Source organism: Amphimedon queenslandica, unplaced genomic scaffold (genome assembly GCF_000090795.2).
Source record: "Amphimedon queenslandica unplaced genomic scaffold, v1.1 AMPQUscaffold_13131, whole genome shotgun sequence".
Classification (NCBI taxonomy): Eukaryota; Metazoa; Porifera; class Demospongiae; order Haplosclerida; family Niphatidae; genus Amphimedon; species Amphimedon queenslandica.
In genome coordinates this window covers 48,765-63,958 of record NW_003546633.1, presented here as the reverse complement: position 1 = coordinate 63,958, position 15,194 = coordinate 48,765, and the positions used below count along the sequence as shown (strand labels likewise).

The following is a 15,194-nucleotide window of genomic DNA, read 5'->3' as shown; positions in this document are numbered from 1 at the left end:
AGTGTTACTGTTTTGCGGTCTCTCTCTCTCTCTTTCTTCATCCTCTCTTCGAGCCTCTCTTGGCCATTATGTCTTCCAATGCTCCTGCACAGAACGAGCCCTCAAGTCTTCTAAGTAATGAGGAGAACCAAACCATTTTTACTATTCTTGGGGCAAGGAGAGTGGTAAGTGACTGTATCATTCCTCAGTCTTCTTTAAAGCTCTCTCTTCTTCTTCTGAGCCTGTTGTTTCCTTTTATACTTGCCTTTCTTTTTTCCTTTTGAATTTTCCTTCACTTGATCTTTATTGCCTTTCCTATTCTCATTTCTTGTTCTTTTACATTTTTTGTATTATTCTTCTTTTTTTATTCTCCCCTCCCCCTCTCAGACCAGAGCTACTGCTGTGGTTCAGATGTATCATGCTCATCCAAATCCAAACAAGTGGCAGAAGATTAGTACAGGTGTTGTTTGCTTTGTGAAAGATAATATTCAAAAATCTTATTTCATCCGGCTCATTGATCTAAAGGTACGTGTATAATATCAATTACATGTATATTAATGTACATGTACAGTGTATGCATACATGTATTTAAAGTTCAGTGTGTATTGTGATACCCTTTTGTGTACATGTATATTGTATAATGTTACAGCCTACAGGTGGTATTATTTTTATCGTACATGTACGTGTGTGTGTGTGTGTGTGTGATATTGATTTTTATTTATACGTGTTTGTGTAGAACCGTTCTGTGGCTTTTGAGCAAGAGCTGTATGATGAGTTTTGCTATTCAAAAGATCGTCCTTACTTTCACTCATTCCCTGGACATGTGAGTTGTCTCTGTTATACATGTACTGTATACATTCATTAATTATTCTCTTTCTCATGTTCCAATTATTGTACTTGATCCCTCTTCTTTTCTCAGGATTTCATGGTTGGTCTCAACTTTGCCAGTGAAGAAGAAGCTGAGAAGTTCTGTGCTGCTGTTGAAAGCAAAATCACTTATGCACGAAGAGCAAGTAAGCTCTTTAGACCTTAAGCATAGACCTGTACTCCTTTCCTTCTGTCTCTTTCCGTATCTTACTTATTCTTCCTTGTTATTTATGTCATTTGTGACTTTTCTATTCTTCTAGCCATGAAGAGGAAGCCTCCTTCTGAGCCTAAGAAACCAGTCAACACTGTTGCCCCTGGTCCTGTGGCTAATAAGGATCCATACAGTCTTGGGGTTGATGGCTCTGATAAAGGGAAACTAAACAAACCAAAAGGAGGAAAGAAATTGACTAAAGCAGGCATTGGATTACCAACTGAATTCAGGTAAAAACATGAAAGGAGGGAAATGTACATGTACATGTACATGTACATGTACAGTACATGTAAATTAAAGAAGTGAAGGAAGAAGTTACATGTACTTGTATGTGTACTGTTGATATTATTTTGTTTTTTATTGTCACTCAATCACTTGCTCAATTATATTGTGTACATGTACATACATGTACTGAAGGCTGTGCCCATGTATCAAATGACGCACACCCCATCATTCACTGATTGTTATACTTGTTTTATTTCAATAGGCATTTGGCTCATGTTGGTTGGGATCCACAAACTGGTGCTTTCAATGTAAGATAAACATGCATTCATCATACAGTTATGCATATTTTCATATACATTTTACGTGTAGATTAACATGTACATTTATGTTGTACAATACTCTTAGCCATTACTTGTGTACGTACATGTATATGTGTGCGTACATGTATATGTGTGTTCTTGTTGTACATTGGTTGGATAATGTGTGGCATTTACAGATGCATATTACACCTGACAGTTACAAAAAACTTTATTGTACACAATATGTACATGCACTTCTTTCCTTTCTTTTCTACATTTACGTGTACATTTGTACACCTTCTTTTTACCCATTTCTATATGTACCATATACATGTATGTACTTTATTGTATGTATGTACATCAGTAATTTACATGTATCTTTACTTCTTTTCTTCCATAAATTCTTCTCCTATTATTACCTTTCTAGTTTGTGAGTAAATCATAAATGATGTCAGTCCTGATTTGACCTAATGCATCCTGAATCATGGATTTTGCATGGGCAGCTAACATTGCAATGAGCCCAGCTTTAATATTATAGAGTATAAATAGTTTGATCTGGTTAAAGTCATGCCATTTTCTAATGGTGAAATTAATAATTATAATAAAGATCAATGGATGAACAAAGGTACCATATGTTTATGTATTAATTAATAATTTATTTATTGTATTGTGTTACTATAGAATTAAATGGACAAACTCTAGCTAAACAATTGACACTGTCTGATGGTGTACCTGGAGAACTAAAGAAGACGCATGGATATTTAACTTGTATAATAAAAGTATATATAAAAATTATTAAAATATAAAAATAATTTTTAAAAATAATATTATTAATAAATAAAAATTATTATTATTAAAAACATCGGTTAGACAAACAATTACTAATGCTAAAAAAATATTAATAGTGATAAAAGTGTATGAGTACAAGACCATTGGATTCATGGCTATTATAAGGTGTAATGGTATCATAGCAATACAATGGTTCATGGTACATGTATAATGACACAAGGTAGGACAATGGTACGATGGTAATAAGGTGGTACGATGTAATTGAGGAAGGTGGCCATGGGTACGTTAGTAATAAGATGGTACTAGGTATTTGGTGTACATGGTAATGATAAGATGACAATGGTGGTTAAATGTCAAACGTAGGCCATGTTTACACAGCAACGAAAACGATGTGATCCGTATAGTTTTTTGCCTGTTTTATGCTTCCGTTTACACAGAAACGAATGAAAACGTGATACAATCTTGATAGAATTCTATGAAAACGAAAACGGTGTTCAAAGTGGATACTTTAAAAACGATGCGTTTTGCGTTGCTGTGTAAATGTAGCCTTAGTATAAAGGTGCTAAGATTAATGGTGAATCAAGTTAAGATATTACACAAGTATTGTATAGGTGATATTGATAGCCATTGGTGTATGGTGTAATAGTACAATGGTGATACAATATAGCCCAATGACTGTAGGCTGGGGAATGGTCTGGTATAGGATTGGTGATATTGGTAACCATTGTGGGTATATGGTGTAATGGTGATGATGGTACTAAAGTGGTGTAAGGTAGTTAGATGGTGGCAAGGTGGTAGAATAGGTGATGATAATAGGTTGATATGATGGCAAGATAGTAATATTCATGGTGATAAGATATATATGTAGGATTGGTATAATGATATTGGTAACCATTGTAATGGTGATGATGGTACCAGTACCACAGTGGTGAGGGTGGCAAAGTGGTGCAATATATGTAATTGTTATATTGTTAGAATTATTACTTTCATTGTATTAGTATAATAATAATTATTATAGTTATACCATCATTATTATTGAACAAATGGAAGAACAGCAGTAGCAGTCACAAAATAATTTATAATAAGTTAAAATTTAAATATTAAATTTATATGAAATAAGTTAAAAATTAAGGATAGAAGGGTTAATAGGAGCATCATCTTCAATTAACATTGGTCTCAATCTGCTCCTAGTACCTCTAGTACCTTATTATTATAGTTATTATTATTATTTTGTGACTATTATTTCTATTATTATTACTTCTTTACTGCTAGGTTTTTCAGTTCTTCGTTATTATTATGATTTATGATTATGCAATGATGATGTAACTACGTGTTAATTTTGTTTATGTTCTGTTATGTAGTCAGTAACTGTTTATATAAGTGCATGCTTTTAATCTGTTATCAGTTCTGTAAAAGCTCTATTCAGTGTCATCCAAATTCTGAAATATACTTCTGAGAGTTTTGCCGTGGTTGCCTTTCATGCGTTTCGGTCACAGCAGTAATGGTGATACATATCGAGTGTTTAAGATATGATATCTTTCTTTTGTGTGCCAGTCTGTTGTTGTTGTTGTTGTTCAAGTTTCTCATGGTAAGTTTCCCTTAATTTTTTTTGTTCCTCCATCATACCAAATATCATATCCTCATTAATCTTTTGAAGATATTTAACAACTGATGAATCAGGAATAACTGATTGAGCTATTTCAATATCATGTGGGCGAGGTTTTAAACTGAATGCATTAACTAAAAACCAACAAAGCTCTAAATTACAACTTATACTGGCAAAATAAAGTAGAGTTTTTTGTTGATCAGTTTCAGCTAGTGCATTACATTTGAGATCAGTTAGAAAGTATTGTACTAACTCCATACTACCAGCTTCACATGCTCCATGAACTGAAGTGTATCCATTATTATCAGGATCATCAGGAGTACAGGGGAAGGTCTCTATGAGATAACGTACCATACGAATATTATCAGAACGAGAAGCATAATGAAGAGGAGTACGACCAGACTTGTCCTTAGGTACTGGATTAGAGACAATGTTTGGTTCCAAATACTGGTATATATAAACTCTCTTTCTCTCTGCTAGTAAGTGTAAGCAGGTGATGCCATCTTCATCTTCTGCTAAAGGATCCAGTCCATGTGTCTCAATTAGTGTTCTTACTATTCCAATATCTCCTCCCTCACATGCTGCATGAAGTAAACCACGTCTTCTATTATCCATTATATTAACACCTTGAGGATAAATACTGGATAAATAACGAAACACATCAATATGGCCATTACTGCAAGCTGTATGAAATACAGTGGATCCTTCATTATCAGTAGCTGTAAGGAGATCATGATGAGTAGAACTACCAGTGACTGAGAAAAAAGTTTCAGCAGTATAGGCAGCTGCTAAGTGCAATGGTGTCTGTCCTTTCTTGTTTGTGATTAAAAGATTGTGAAATAGATTGGCCTTTATTAATAGTGACACCATCTTCTGTTGTCCTTTCCTACAAGCAAGATGCAATGGTGTATTACCATCTTTATCTTGTACATTAATAAGTACAGCATTATGTGGATTGTTGTATATGTCATGAGGACTGTCTAATAAACACTTTATCTCATGTAGCCAGACAACACTCATTGAGGGTATACTTTTGCTCAGTAAATATTCTAATGCATCAAGTTGATTAGCTAGTATAGCTATATGAAGTGGTGAACAGTCTCGATGATCAGTTACATTAGGATTACAGTAGCTATTATCAATGAGATACTTCAAGACATTCAAGTGACCCCACTCCGTTGCTATGTGAAGTGCTCCTGAACCTTGATTATCAGTAGCTGTTAGATTACACTTCTTACTAATAAGATATTCAATAACTTCTGTCTGATTGAAGAACACAGAGACAAGAAATGGAGTATGGCCACGTCCTCTGACAGGTAGTTCAAGTAACGCTGGTGTGTGCTCTAAAATAAACTGGACCAAGTTTAATTTTCCAAAGCTGCATGCTGTGTGAATAGGAGCCATATCAATATTATTCACTGCAAGCAAATCTAAATGAAGATTTTCTATCAGGTGTTTTAGTATAGGAAGGGACCCACTGTACCCACAGGTAATGTGAAGAACTGTGGATCCATCAGAAGTCTTAGCTGTTACATTACACTGAGGAAGACTAGTAAGGCAAAGTACAACAGGAACATGACCTCCTTCACATGCTCTATGAAGAACTGTACTACCAGTATCAGTAGTAGTGGCATTAACATCACACTGATACTTGTTGATCAGTTCCTGTAGACAATGTAGCTTACCTTCGTAAGCAGATAAATGAGCTAGTGTGTACTTGTTATTGTTGGTGTGATTAGTAATATCCATACTATACTTCTGACTGTACCATTCCAGTATATGAGTATGACCAGTCTGTGCTGCTGCATGTAATACTGAAAAACCAGTGTCATTAATATTGATAGGCTCAAGCTTATATTTATGTATCAGTAATGCTATCAGATTAAGATTGCCTGAAAAACAGGCAAACATGACACAACTACTACCATTTGTATCAATAGCAGTCACATCACATTTCATGTCATCTGCTAGATAAGTCACTAATTGGACATTACCACTCTGACAGGCTAAATGTAATATTAGTGTACTCATACTATCTGTTGTTTGTAGGAAAGTGATGAGTTGAGGATACTGATTGATGATGTGCTTGATAAAATGAGTATGCCCATTGAATGCTGAAAAATGAATAATACTCCAACCATTGTTATCTGTTATGCTCAAATTACACTTGTAACCCTTCACGTATAATTCCAGTAGTAAAATATCTCCAGATTCAGCAGCATAGTGAATTGGTAGCTTACCATTACTGTCAGCTTGATGAGGATCTAACTGATAGGTAGCTATTAATTCTTTAACAAGACATAAGTTAAGAGACAGTGAGGCATAGTGTAAAGCAGTGAGGCCATTCTTAGTAACTGCAGTAGGAGAAAAACCTTGTTCAGTAATAAGATACAGAACTAATTCAAAGTTACCACTCTGTGCAGCATGATGTACTAACGTGCATCCTTCATTATCTGTTTTATTAATATCACAATGCTGTACCTCAATGAGATATTGAGTGATATCAATATGACCATGATGACAAGAATGATGAAGACATGCCATGCCATACTTATCAGTGATATTAGGATCACTGTTATGATTATTAATAAGATATTTAACAGAATTAATACTACCTGACCAGCAGGAGTAGGCTAATGGTGTACAACCATTAGTATCAGTATCATTAGCATTGAGATTATACTGAGATATGATATAACTTAATAAACTAGTAGAACCTGACCTGGCAGCATAATGTACTGGAGATGCTCCTTCTCTATCCAATGAAGAATTGATGCCATATTGTTCTAATACTTTCACTAATAACACATTACCACTACTTGATGCTGAATGTAATGACGTTGACAAGTCACCATCAGTAGCATTTATGTCAAAGTTAGCACAAGTTTCAGCTTTCTTCAGAGTTAATAAAAGAAATTTAGCTCTTTGCTTGAATATGTGGCAGTCAATATTACATTTTACTCTAGTATTATGAATAGCTGTAATAGTTGCTGCATCACGTTGTACAAAAAGCTTACTGCATGCAATACCAATAGCTTCAATATTCATATAGGCATCGCTTGCAGATTGTAGACATGAATAGCCATCAATATCATTATCTAATAATGCTTCATTACCTTGAATACTAAGAATATACTCAACAACTGATGATGAAGCAAACCATAAAGCATAATGAAGTGGAGTCCTACCATATCGATCCTTTATATCAATGGATAATTGATATTGATTTAAAAGATACTTTAAAAGATCAACACTATCTGACATGCATGAATAATGTAAGATAGTTGATCCCCTAAAGTCTATTGAAATAGGTGAAAACAGGTTTAAAGTTTCAAGTTTACGAACTAAAACTAGCTGTCCGCTTTTACAAGCTAATAATGAAAGAGATGCACCATTACTAGTATCCTGTGAGAGATGATTGCAATTCCTCTTAATAAAGAATTCCACTAGGTCAGAATGGCCCCCCGTTGCTGAGTACAGTAATGCAGAGTTATTGCCACTGTCTGGTTGATCAGGAGGAACGTGACACGTGTCTACTAGATATTGTACTATAGATAAGTGGCCTTTATAAGATGCCATATGTATACTAGATACACTATTATCATCACCTTCATTAGGATCAATACCATATTGATGGATGAGTAGTTGAAGGATCTCAATGTGCCCACCATATGATGCAGAGTGTAGTGGAGTCCAACCATGAAGACCACGATAATATGTGCTGTAACCAAACTTATTGAGAAGCCATTGTACTTCATCTTTTAATCCTCTCCAAGCTGCTTCATGTAATGGTGTACTGGTATTCTCATACCATAATGGATCATATATATCTATAATAGAAGTCACAATAAAATATAAATTTTAGCTAATTTTGAAAAAAATTAACTTACCCACAATAGAAGATGAATACTGAGACTTGTGCAATGATGATACCTTTAATAATAATTATTATTATAAATTTAATGTTAATCATCTAACCTCTTTTAAATCATAAATATATTTACCACATATCAGTTCAGTGATACCAATACTAGCTAACTGTCCCTGCTGATTTGCAGTTAGAGGAAACAATAAAAAATAAAGATACTCAGGAATTAGGTAACCCAAACAGAGGGAACCAATGCGGACAAAACTGAAGTAAAGATCATATTCAGGAACATCCAAACTTTTTGGTATTGCTCTACGAAAGAAGAATATGTCATCCAGTGTGTAGTCATCTCTGTCAACTTTAGCAATCATTACTCGTGTACCAGGAGGAACACCTTTTACACCAAACTGTACAGCATCAGCATCTTTCAATAGTCCACCACTGTTTATAAAATAATCCTTTAACTTCTCTTCATATTCTGACCATGTTCTTTTTAATGAACGATTTTTGGGTAGAAATATTCTGACAAGTTTTATTATTAGTTTATAGTTAAACCAAGATATATATTTGTCTTGTAGTACAGAAAATAATTTTTGCATGGTTGTTATATGTTGAAATTCTTCTCTAACAGCTTCTGCAGTTGTTTGCTCTCTCTTTTGACGACCAAGTAATGAATTTACATGTGTACTGAGGTAGTCAATGATTTTAGGTAAATTGGTTGATTTGAAGGACTTCTTTGTTATTCGAATTGCCTCATCAAAATCATCTTGCAGGTCATGCAGTTTGCTAGCTAAGTGGAAATTTTTTTCAGAAGAGCCATATCTGTCACTACCTAATAAATAAATGTAAAATGATATAGGTTACACATAATTTTAATGGAACCTAAGGGCAAAGCCGGAGTGGTGTAGTATCACATAGACGTTGGGGCACCCCAAAGTAAAAAAGTAAAGGAGTCTGGTGTAGTGTACCAGTACTGAAATGGTTTTTTGTTATGATAGTGACAATGCGTTATCAAAACCATGAATTCAGTGTGTAATCACAATTAATATCCTCTAAAAAGTCTGGTAAGCATAGGAGCTCGTTTTCCCGGTATAGCTAGGCTGCAAAAGTCGTGGCAGCCATTTTGTTTGGGGGTGAATCCTACTTAGTAACGCTACCGCGTTACTAATAGTCAGTTCAAGTTGAGTTGCCCAAGTACCACCCCTTATAACTTTTTAATCACTAATGCTAGCAACCTAAAATTTAGTATACTTGCAAAACGGGTTCTTCCGAAAATCTGTACCAATTTTTGAGTCTCTAGGTACTCTGGAAGGTTCTGAATGGGTTCTTCCACTCTAGTTCAAAGGGAGCCGCCATGATGAATCATTACGTGTAGGCTACGTCACACTCGTGAATATTATTTGCATTTCATTACTATTAATGTTTTTTTATTTATAAAATAAAATCAAACAGATAAGGTCCTCTAGAGAAGCTGGTATTCAACTAGCAGACCTTGCTACTGGAAACTTACTGCTACATCTGTCTATAGCCTTCTTGGTTCTAGTTATTCTTCATCATCCTCAATCTAGGTTGATATCTTCCGTATCCGAGGTCTTTGTCAACTTTATAACAGAAAAAGGTCCAGCCAGTGATAATTAAAGGTAGTTGTACTGGAGTTAGTTATTGTGTATTGTATTATCATTAATAATTATTGTGATTAATAATTATGAGTTTACAGTAACACTGATTTAGAGTTTTTTGTATTATTATTCCGGTATTGCTTTGAATCTTATGATACATGTGATCGACTGAATCTTGGTTATTACTACAGTGTGAGAACATTACATGGTGGCAGCGGTGGCCAGTAACACTACTGACCATTGTTGAGCTTGTTATTCCACTTTCTACGGCTGACTGTAGCGCCGACTGTGATGGCTACAGCCTCTTATCAAGTTACTCCTCCCGACCCGTTTCCATTCAGAAAGCCAGAGGAATGGCCTAAGTGGATTTGAAGGTTCAAACGCTTCAGAGTTGCATCTGGACTTGCTGAGAAGAGTGAAGAGATGCAGGTCAATACGCTTATATACTCTATGGGAGACGAGGCGGATGATCTTCTCCGATCGTTTAAACTTACCAACGCAGAAGCGAAGAATTATGCTACTGTCAGAGGAAAGTTTGAAGGGTTTTTTGTCAAACGGAGAAATGTTATTTATGAGAGAGCAAAGTTTAATATGAGGAAGCAGGAGGAAGGAGAGACTGTAGCCGCTTTTATTAATGACCTTTATATTTTGGTGGAGCACTGTGAGTATGCAGCCTTACAAGAAGAGATGATTAGAGACAGATTAGTCGTTGGATTGCGTGATTCTAAGTTGTCTGAGAGGCTTCAGCTTGACTCAAGGCTGACATTGGATTCAGCTATAACTGCTGTACGTCAATCAGAGTCAGTACAGCAACAGCAGAGGGACATTCGAAAAGATGAGGAGAAGCAACTGCCAGTGGACAGTGTAGAGAAGAGAAAGAAATTTGTGAATCGAAAGAGAAGTAGCGCCCTACAAACCAAGAAACCTCCACAGCAATCGAAGTGTTCTCGTTGTGGGCTCAGCCCAAATCATGAATTTAAAAGCTGCCCAGCGAGGGACAGTGTCTGTAGAGGATGTAATAAACGGGGACACTATCAGAGAGTGTGTAAGTCAGCGAAAGTTTCAGACATACACAAAGAGTCAGAAAAGGATGATGGAATATTCTTAGGACTCGTGACAGAAACTCAAAGTAAACCTTGGACTGTAGAGGTACAAGTGAATGGGAGCAACATAGAGTTTTGCATAGACACTGGAGCTGAAGTTACGGCTGTCTCGGAACGCATACATCGGTTGATTGGTAGTCCAGCACTACAACCACTTGACAAAGAGCTAAAGGGACCAAACGACAAACGTCTAGACTCACCTGGTCTTTTTGAAGGTCACTTACAGAAAGGTGATTACTTGGTCAAGCAAGCAATATATGTTGTAAGGAACTTACACAGACCATTACTGGGCAGACCAGCTATAGAGAAGCTACACGTACTAGCTTGAATTGGTTCTGTGGAGCATTCAGGCCAGTCTATTGTTAATAATTTTCCCCATCTTTTTGTAGGTCTCGGAAAACTAGAGGGTGACTAAAAAATACGCTTGAAGGAAGGAGCAAGACCCTTCTCTCTCTCAACTCCAAGGAGAATTCCGATACCATTGCTAAAGCCAGTGAAGGACGAATTAGATAGAATGGCTAGATTAGGGGTGATTTCCCAAATCAAAGAGCCAACAGAATGGTGTGCTGGGATGGTCCCTGTTCGGAAGAAAAATGGTACGGTACGTATCTGTGTTGACCTCACCCACCTCAATCAGAGTGTGCAGAGAGAGCGCCACCAGCTACCAGCTGTAGAGCAAGTACTGGCACAACTGACAGGTGCCAAAGTTTTTTCCAAGTTAGATGCTAATTCTGGCTTCTGGCAGATCCCACTAGCACCTGAATCAGCAATACTTACCACTTTTATCACACCCTTTGGAAGGTATCAGTTTCATAGATTGCCCTTTGGTATAACATCTGCTCCTGAACACTTCCAGAGAAGGATGGCTGAGTTACTCAGTGGCATTAAAGGTACTGTGAGTATGATGGATGATGTCCTAGTATTTGGTAAAGACCAAAAGGAGCATGACTACAATCTCACAGAAGCACTGACAAGGATAGAGAAAGCTGGTCTAACATTAAATAAAGAAAAATGTGAGTTTTCAAAAACAACTATTTCATTCTTAGGGCAAGTTATTGATAATACAGGAGTCCATCCAGACCCAAGAAAAGTTTCTGCTATCAAGAATGTCCCAACCCCTCAAACTGTGGGAGAAGTACGCCGGTTCTTAGGTATGGTGAACCAGTTAAGTAAATTCATACCCAATCTAGCAGAGAGAACCAAATCTATGAGAGAGCTCCTGCATAAGAACCGTCAATGGACTTGGGAGGAACCACAGCAGGAAGCTTTTGATGCAGTCAAGCTAGCATCACTTCTTTGTACACCAGCCCTAGCCTTATATAGTTCAAATGCTAAAACAATCGTGTCAGCTGATGCTTCTAGTTTTGGGCTAGGAGCAGTGCTACTTCAAGAACAGAAGAATGGGGATGTCGAACCTGTAGCATATATTTCACGATCATTATCAGCAACTGAGGAGAGATACGCTCAAATAGAGAAAGAAGCTCTTGCTTTCACATGGGCTTGTGAGCGTTTCTCAGATTTTCTCATTGGTATTCAATTTTCTATCCAGACAGATCACAAACCCCTAGTTCCTCTGTTTAGTACTAAAAGACTGGAAGAGCTACCAGTTAGAGTACAAAGGTTCAGAATAAGAATGTTACGATTTCATTTCTCTATTTCTCACGTGCCTGGCAAAGACCTGGTGATAGCTGATATGCTCTCAAGAGCTCCAGAAGGTACACCCAATGAACAAGACCTGCTTCTAGAGGAGGACACTAGGGCCTTTATTGAATACATCATGGAGAGTCTCCCTGCTTCAGAGATCAGATTAAAGGAAATTGAAAAGGAGCAAAAGAAGGACCCAGTTTGTGCTAAAATAGCACAATACTGTACTAAAGGGTGGCCAGATAAAGCAAGCCTCTCTGTATCATTGAAACAGTACCACTCTCTCTCTTCAGAGATATCTATTGTTAATGGTCTCCTAATGAGAAACTCTAGAATTATCATTCCTTCTAAACTTAGACAACAGGTCCTCAATCAGATACACACAGGACACCAGGGGCTCACTAAATGCAGAGAGAGGGCTAGACTATCTGTCTGGTGGCCTTGCCTGTCTCAGGACATACAAAGACTCATTGAAAGATGTCATTCCTGTCGTGTGTCTCAAGAGCAGAGAGCTGAACCATTAATTTCTTCTCCATTTCCTGAACTACCTTGGCAGAAGGTGGGGATGGATCTTTTTGAATTCAAGAAAACCACTTACCTTCTGATTGTTGATTACTACTCCAGGTATATAGAAGTTGCTAAGTTGAGACATCTAACAGCTGGGGAAGTGGTATTACAGTGCAAAAGTATTTTTGCTCGACATGGTATACCTGAAGAAGTCATATCTGATAATGGGCCACAGTTCACTGCACAGTCATTCTCTGATTTTTCTTGTGAGTATCAATTTCGTCATATTACAAGTAGTCCCTATCATCCCATGAGCAATGGTGAGGCTGAAAGGGCGGTTAAAACAACCAAGTTTTTATTGAAGAAGGAAGGTGATCCATACCTAGCACTGTTGGCGTATAGAGTCACACCGTTATCGAATGGTTACTCACCGTCACAATTGTTAATGGGGAGGACACTACGGTCTACTCTCCCAACTACTAGAGAGAATAGAAAACCACACCTTCCAGATTGTGATGTACTAAAGCACATAGAAGAGGAACAGAGACGAAAACAGAAGGATCGCTTTGATTGTCGCCATGGAGTAAGAGACTTACCATTATTAGAACCAGGAGATGTAGTTTGGCTGTCAGATCGCCATGAGAATGGCACAGTTGAAGAACAAGTTGGTCCTCGCTCTTATCAAGTGGTAACACTCTCAGGTTCATACAGAAGGAACAGGCGAAATTTGGTTACACTGCAACAGCCTAATGGAAATGGTAGTGAAACTGTTGGTGAGTCAACACACACAGAGAATGAGCCGGCTGTATCCGAAACAACTACTACTACTGCTCCACCTCTCCGAAGGAGTACTAGGATTACATTCAAGCCGCTTCAATATGATCCAAGTGCTACTTGACTTAAAAGGGGAGATGTACTGGAGTTAGTTATTGTGTATTGTATTATCATTAATAATTATTGTGATTAATAATTATGAGTTTACAGTAACACTGATTTAGAGTTTTTTGTATTATTATTCCGGTATTGCTTTGAATCTTATGATACATGTGATCGACTGAATCTTGGTTATTACTACAGTGTGAGAACATTACAGTAGTAGTATCCAAAGCAAGGATAAAACAGATGACAAACAGTCTATAAAAGAGCTTGCTTGCACTGTACCACCATTTTTGGGTGTGGCTAGTAGTGACGTTTTGATGATGCAAAAATTGATTTACTTCCTGTGACAACTCAACTTGAACCGACTATACCAGTAATGCATTTGAAGTTGCTAAAACTGGCATTAAATCGAGCTGCATAAAAATTTGCCAATGCACATAGCATTATTATTAATTCCCATGCATGAATCTTACAAATACCAAATTACCTGTTACTCTCTCAGAGCTTGCTGGTTACATAGTTATCTCAGAGTCATTTGTTTCTGGAGTTACACTTTTTTCTGCAAAAATGGATATTCAAACTATAATAGAGCTACATGTCACTTTAAAATGTTGCTAAGACAACTCAACAAATGGCTATTTTAGTTTCGAATAGACTTCCTGAAATGAGGTAACTTGCTAAGGATTTAATGCATTAATATGTTATAATGACAACTGAAAGTGCCTGGAATGCATCTATGTCAGTAAGAGGTAGAAACTTTTCTGACTCTTGTATGTACATGTACATTACACAACACATTAATACAATACAAACACTTCTGGTCAAAATGCATTGCAGCATGAACTGACCTTAAAATCTGTTTTAATGACTAACTAGAGGTCATGAATTGTCAAATACACATGACATTACTACTGACAATGGGATTATAATTTATTGATATTCATTGCAAGATAATGATAGTTAATGCTCCAATATAGTCATTTGGGAAAAGGTAGCCAAGGTCACAGACAAGAACTAATGAATATGTATTTCTGATCATCAGTTACAGGCACAAGCAGTTATTATCAAGAAGTAACTTCCTTTCATTTTGAATTTACTGATAATAATGTATTGGAAGATCAAGTAATGTACCTTTTGAACTAGTTAATCCATCAGGAGACATAGCTGGTAGAGGATGTTCACGAGCTATTTCATCAGCTAATGCTGGATCACCTCCTTCTTTAACAGCTACACACACTCTCCTCCAACAAGGAATACCATTAGTCTTGTAATCATAATCTTTCTTTAACCAATACTCTAGAACTTTACGTAGACATGAAAGATCCTTCCCACTAAAGTTAGCTTCTATGCTGTTGATAGTATCTATTCTGAGACGCAATGAAATAGCAATCTGTTCCCAATGAGCTGAGAGTGGTCTGACTTTATCATAAACAGGATAAAACTCATTGATACCTATTAAAATTAATGAGACATGATTTTTCAAGTAAAATTACTTAGTTCTTTGTCACAAACGGCAACAAAATCGGCAAGAGAGCGAGAAGAAGTGCTCAAGTCAGACATCGTAATCGGAGGGTGTGGCTTACGCTTCATGACCACGC

The 15,194-nt window shown here is 36.8% G+C and overlaps 3 protein-coding genes across 5 annotated transcripts; 2 read left to right on the top strand and 1 right to left on the bottom strand.

Moving 5' to 3' along the window:
• LOC105314031 (neural Wiskott-Aldrich syndrome protein-like) lies at positions 1 to 2,411 on the top strand. 3 transcript variants are annotated; one of them, XM_020000970.1, is made up of 8 exons: positions 1 to 164; positions 367 to 504; positions 716 to 802; positions 899 to 992; positions 1,107 to 1,287; positions 1,545 to 1,590; positions 2,009 to 2,206; positions 2,284 to 2,410. In XM_020000970.1, the coding sequence occupies exons 1-7, from the start codon at positions 69 to 71 to the stop codon at positions 2,024 to 2,026; spliced, it is 660 nt and encodes a 219-aa protein (XP_019856529.1). In that variant the 5' UTR covers positions 1 to 68; the 3' UTR covers positions 2,027 to 2,206; positions 2,284 to 2,410. The 3 variants fall into 3 exon arrangements, with proteins under 3 accessions (XP_019856529.1, XP_019856528.1, XP_019856530.1); XM_020000969.1 differs by having other exon boundaries at positions 2,263 to 2,409; XM_020000971.1 differs by having other exon boundaries at positions 32 to 114; positions 2,263 to 2,411.
• Positions 2,412 to 3,068: 657 nt separating this feature from the next.
• Positions 3,069 to 15,168, bottom strand: LOC105314038 (serine/threonine-protein phosphatase 6 regulatory ankyrin repeat subunit A-like). Its single transcript, XM_020000968.1, has 6 exons — positions 15,090 to 15,168; positions 14,728 to 15,048; positions 14,084 to 14,155; positions 7,955 to 8,676; positions 7,867 to 7,909; positions 3,069 to 7,806 (listed from the first exon to the last, which is right to left on the bottom strand). The coding sequence occupies exons 4-6, from the start codon at positions 8,441 to 8,443 to the stop codon at positions 3,893 to 3,895; spliced, it is 4,446 nt and encodes a 1,481-aa protein (XP_019856527.1). The 5' UTR covers positions 8,444 to 8,676; positions 14,084 to 14,155; positions 14,728 to 15,048; positions 15,090 to 15,168; the 3' UTR covers positions 3,069 to 3,892.
• LOC105314037 (uncharacterized protein K02A2.6-like) lies at positions 10,865 to 13,636 on the top strand. The gene has a single exon (XM_011407944.2). The coding sequence runs from the start codon at positions 11,081 to 11,083 to the stop codon at positions 13,613 to 13,615; it is 2,535 nt and encodes an 844-aa protein (XP_011406246.1). The 5' UTR covers positions 10,865 to 11,080; the 3' UTR covers positions 13,616 to 13,636.
• Positions 15,169 to 15,194: the final 26 nt, after the last annotated feature.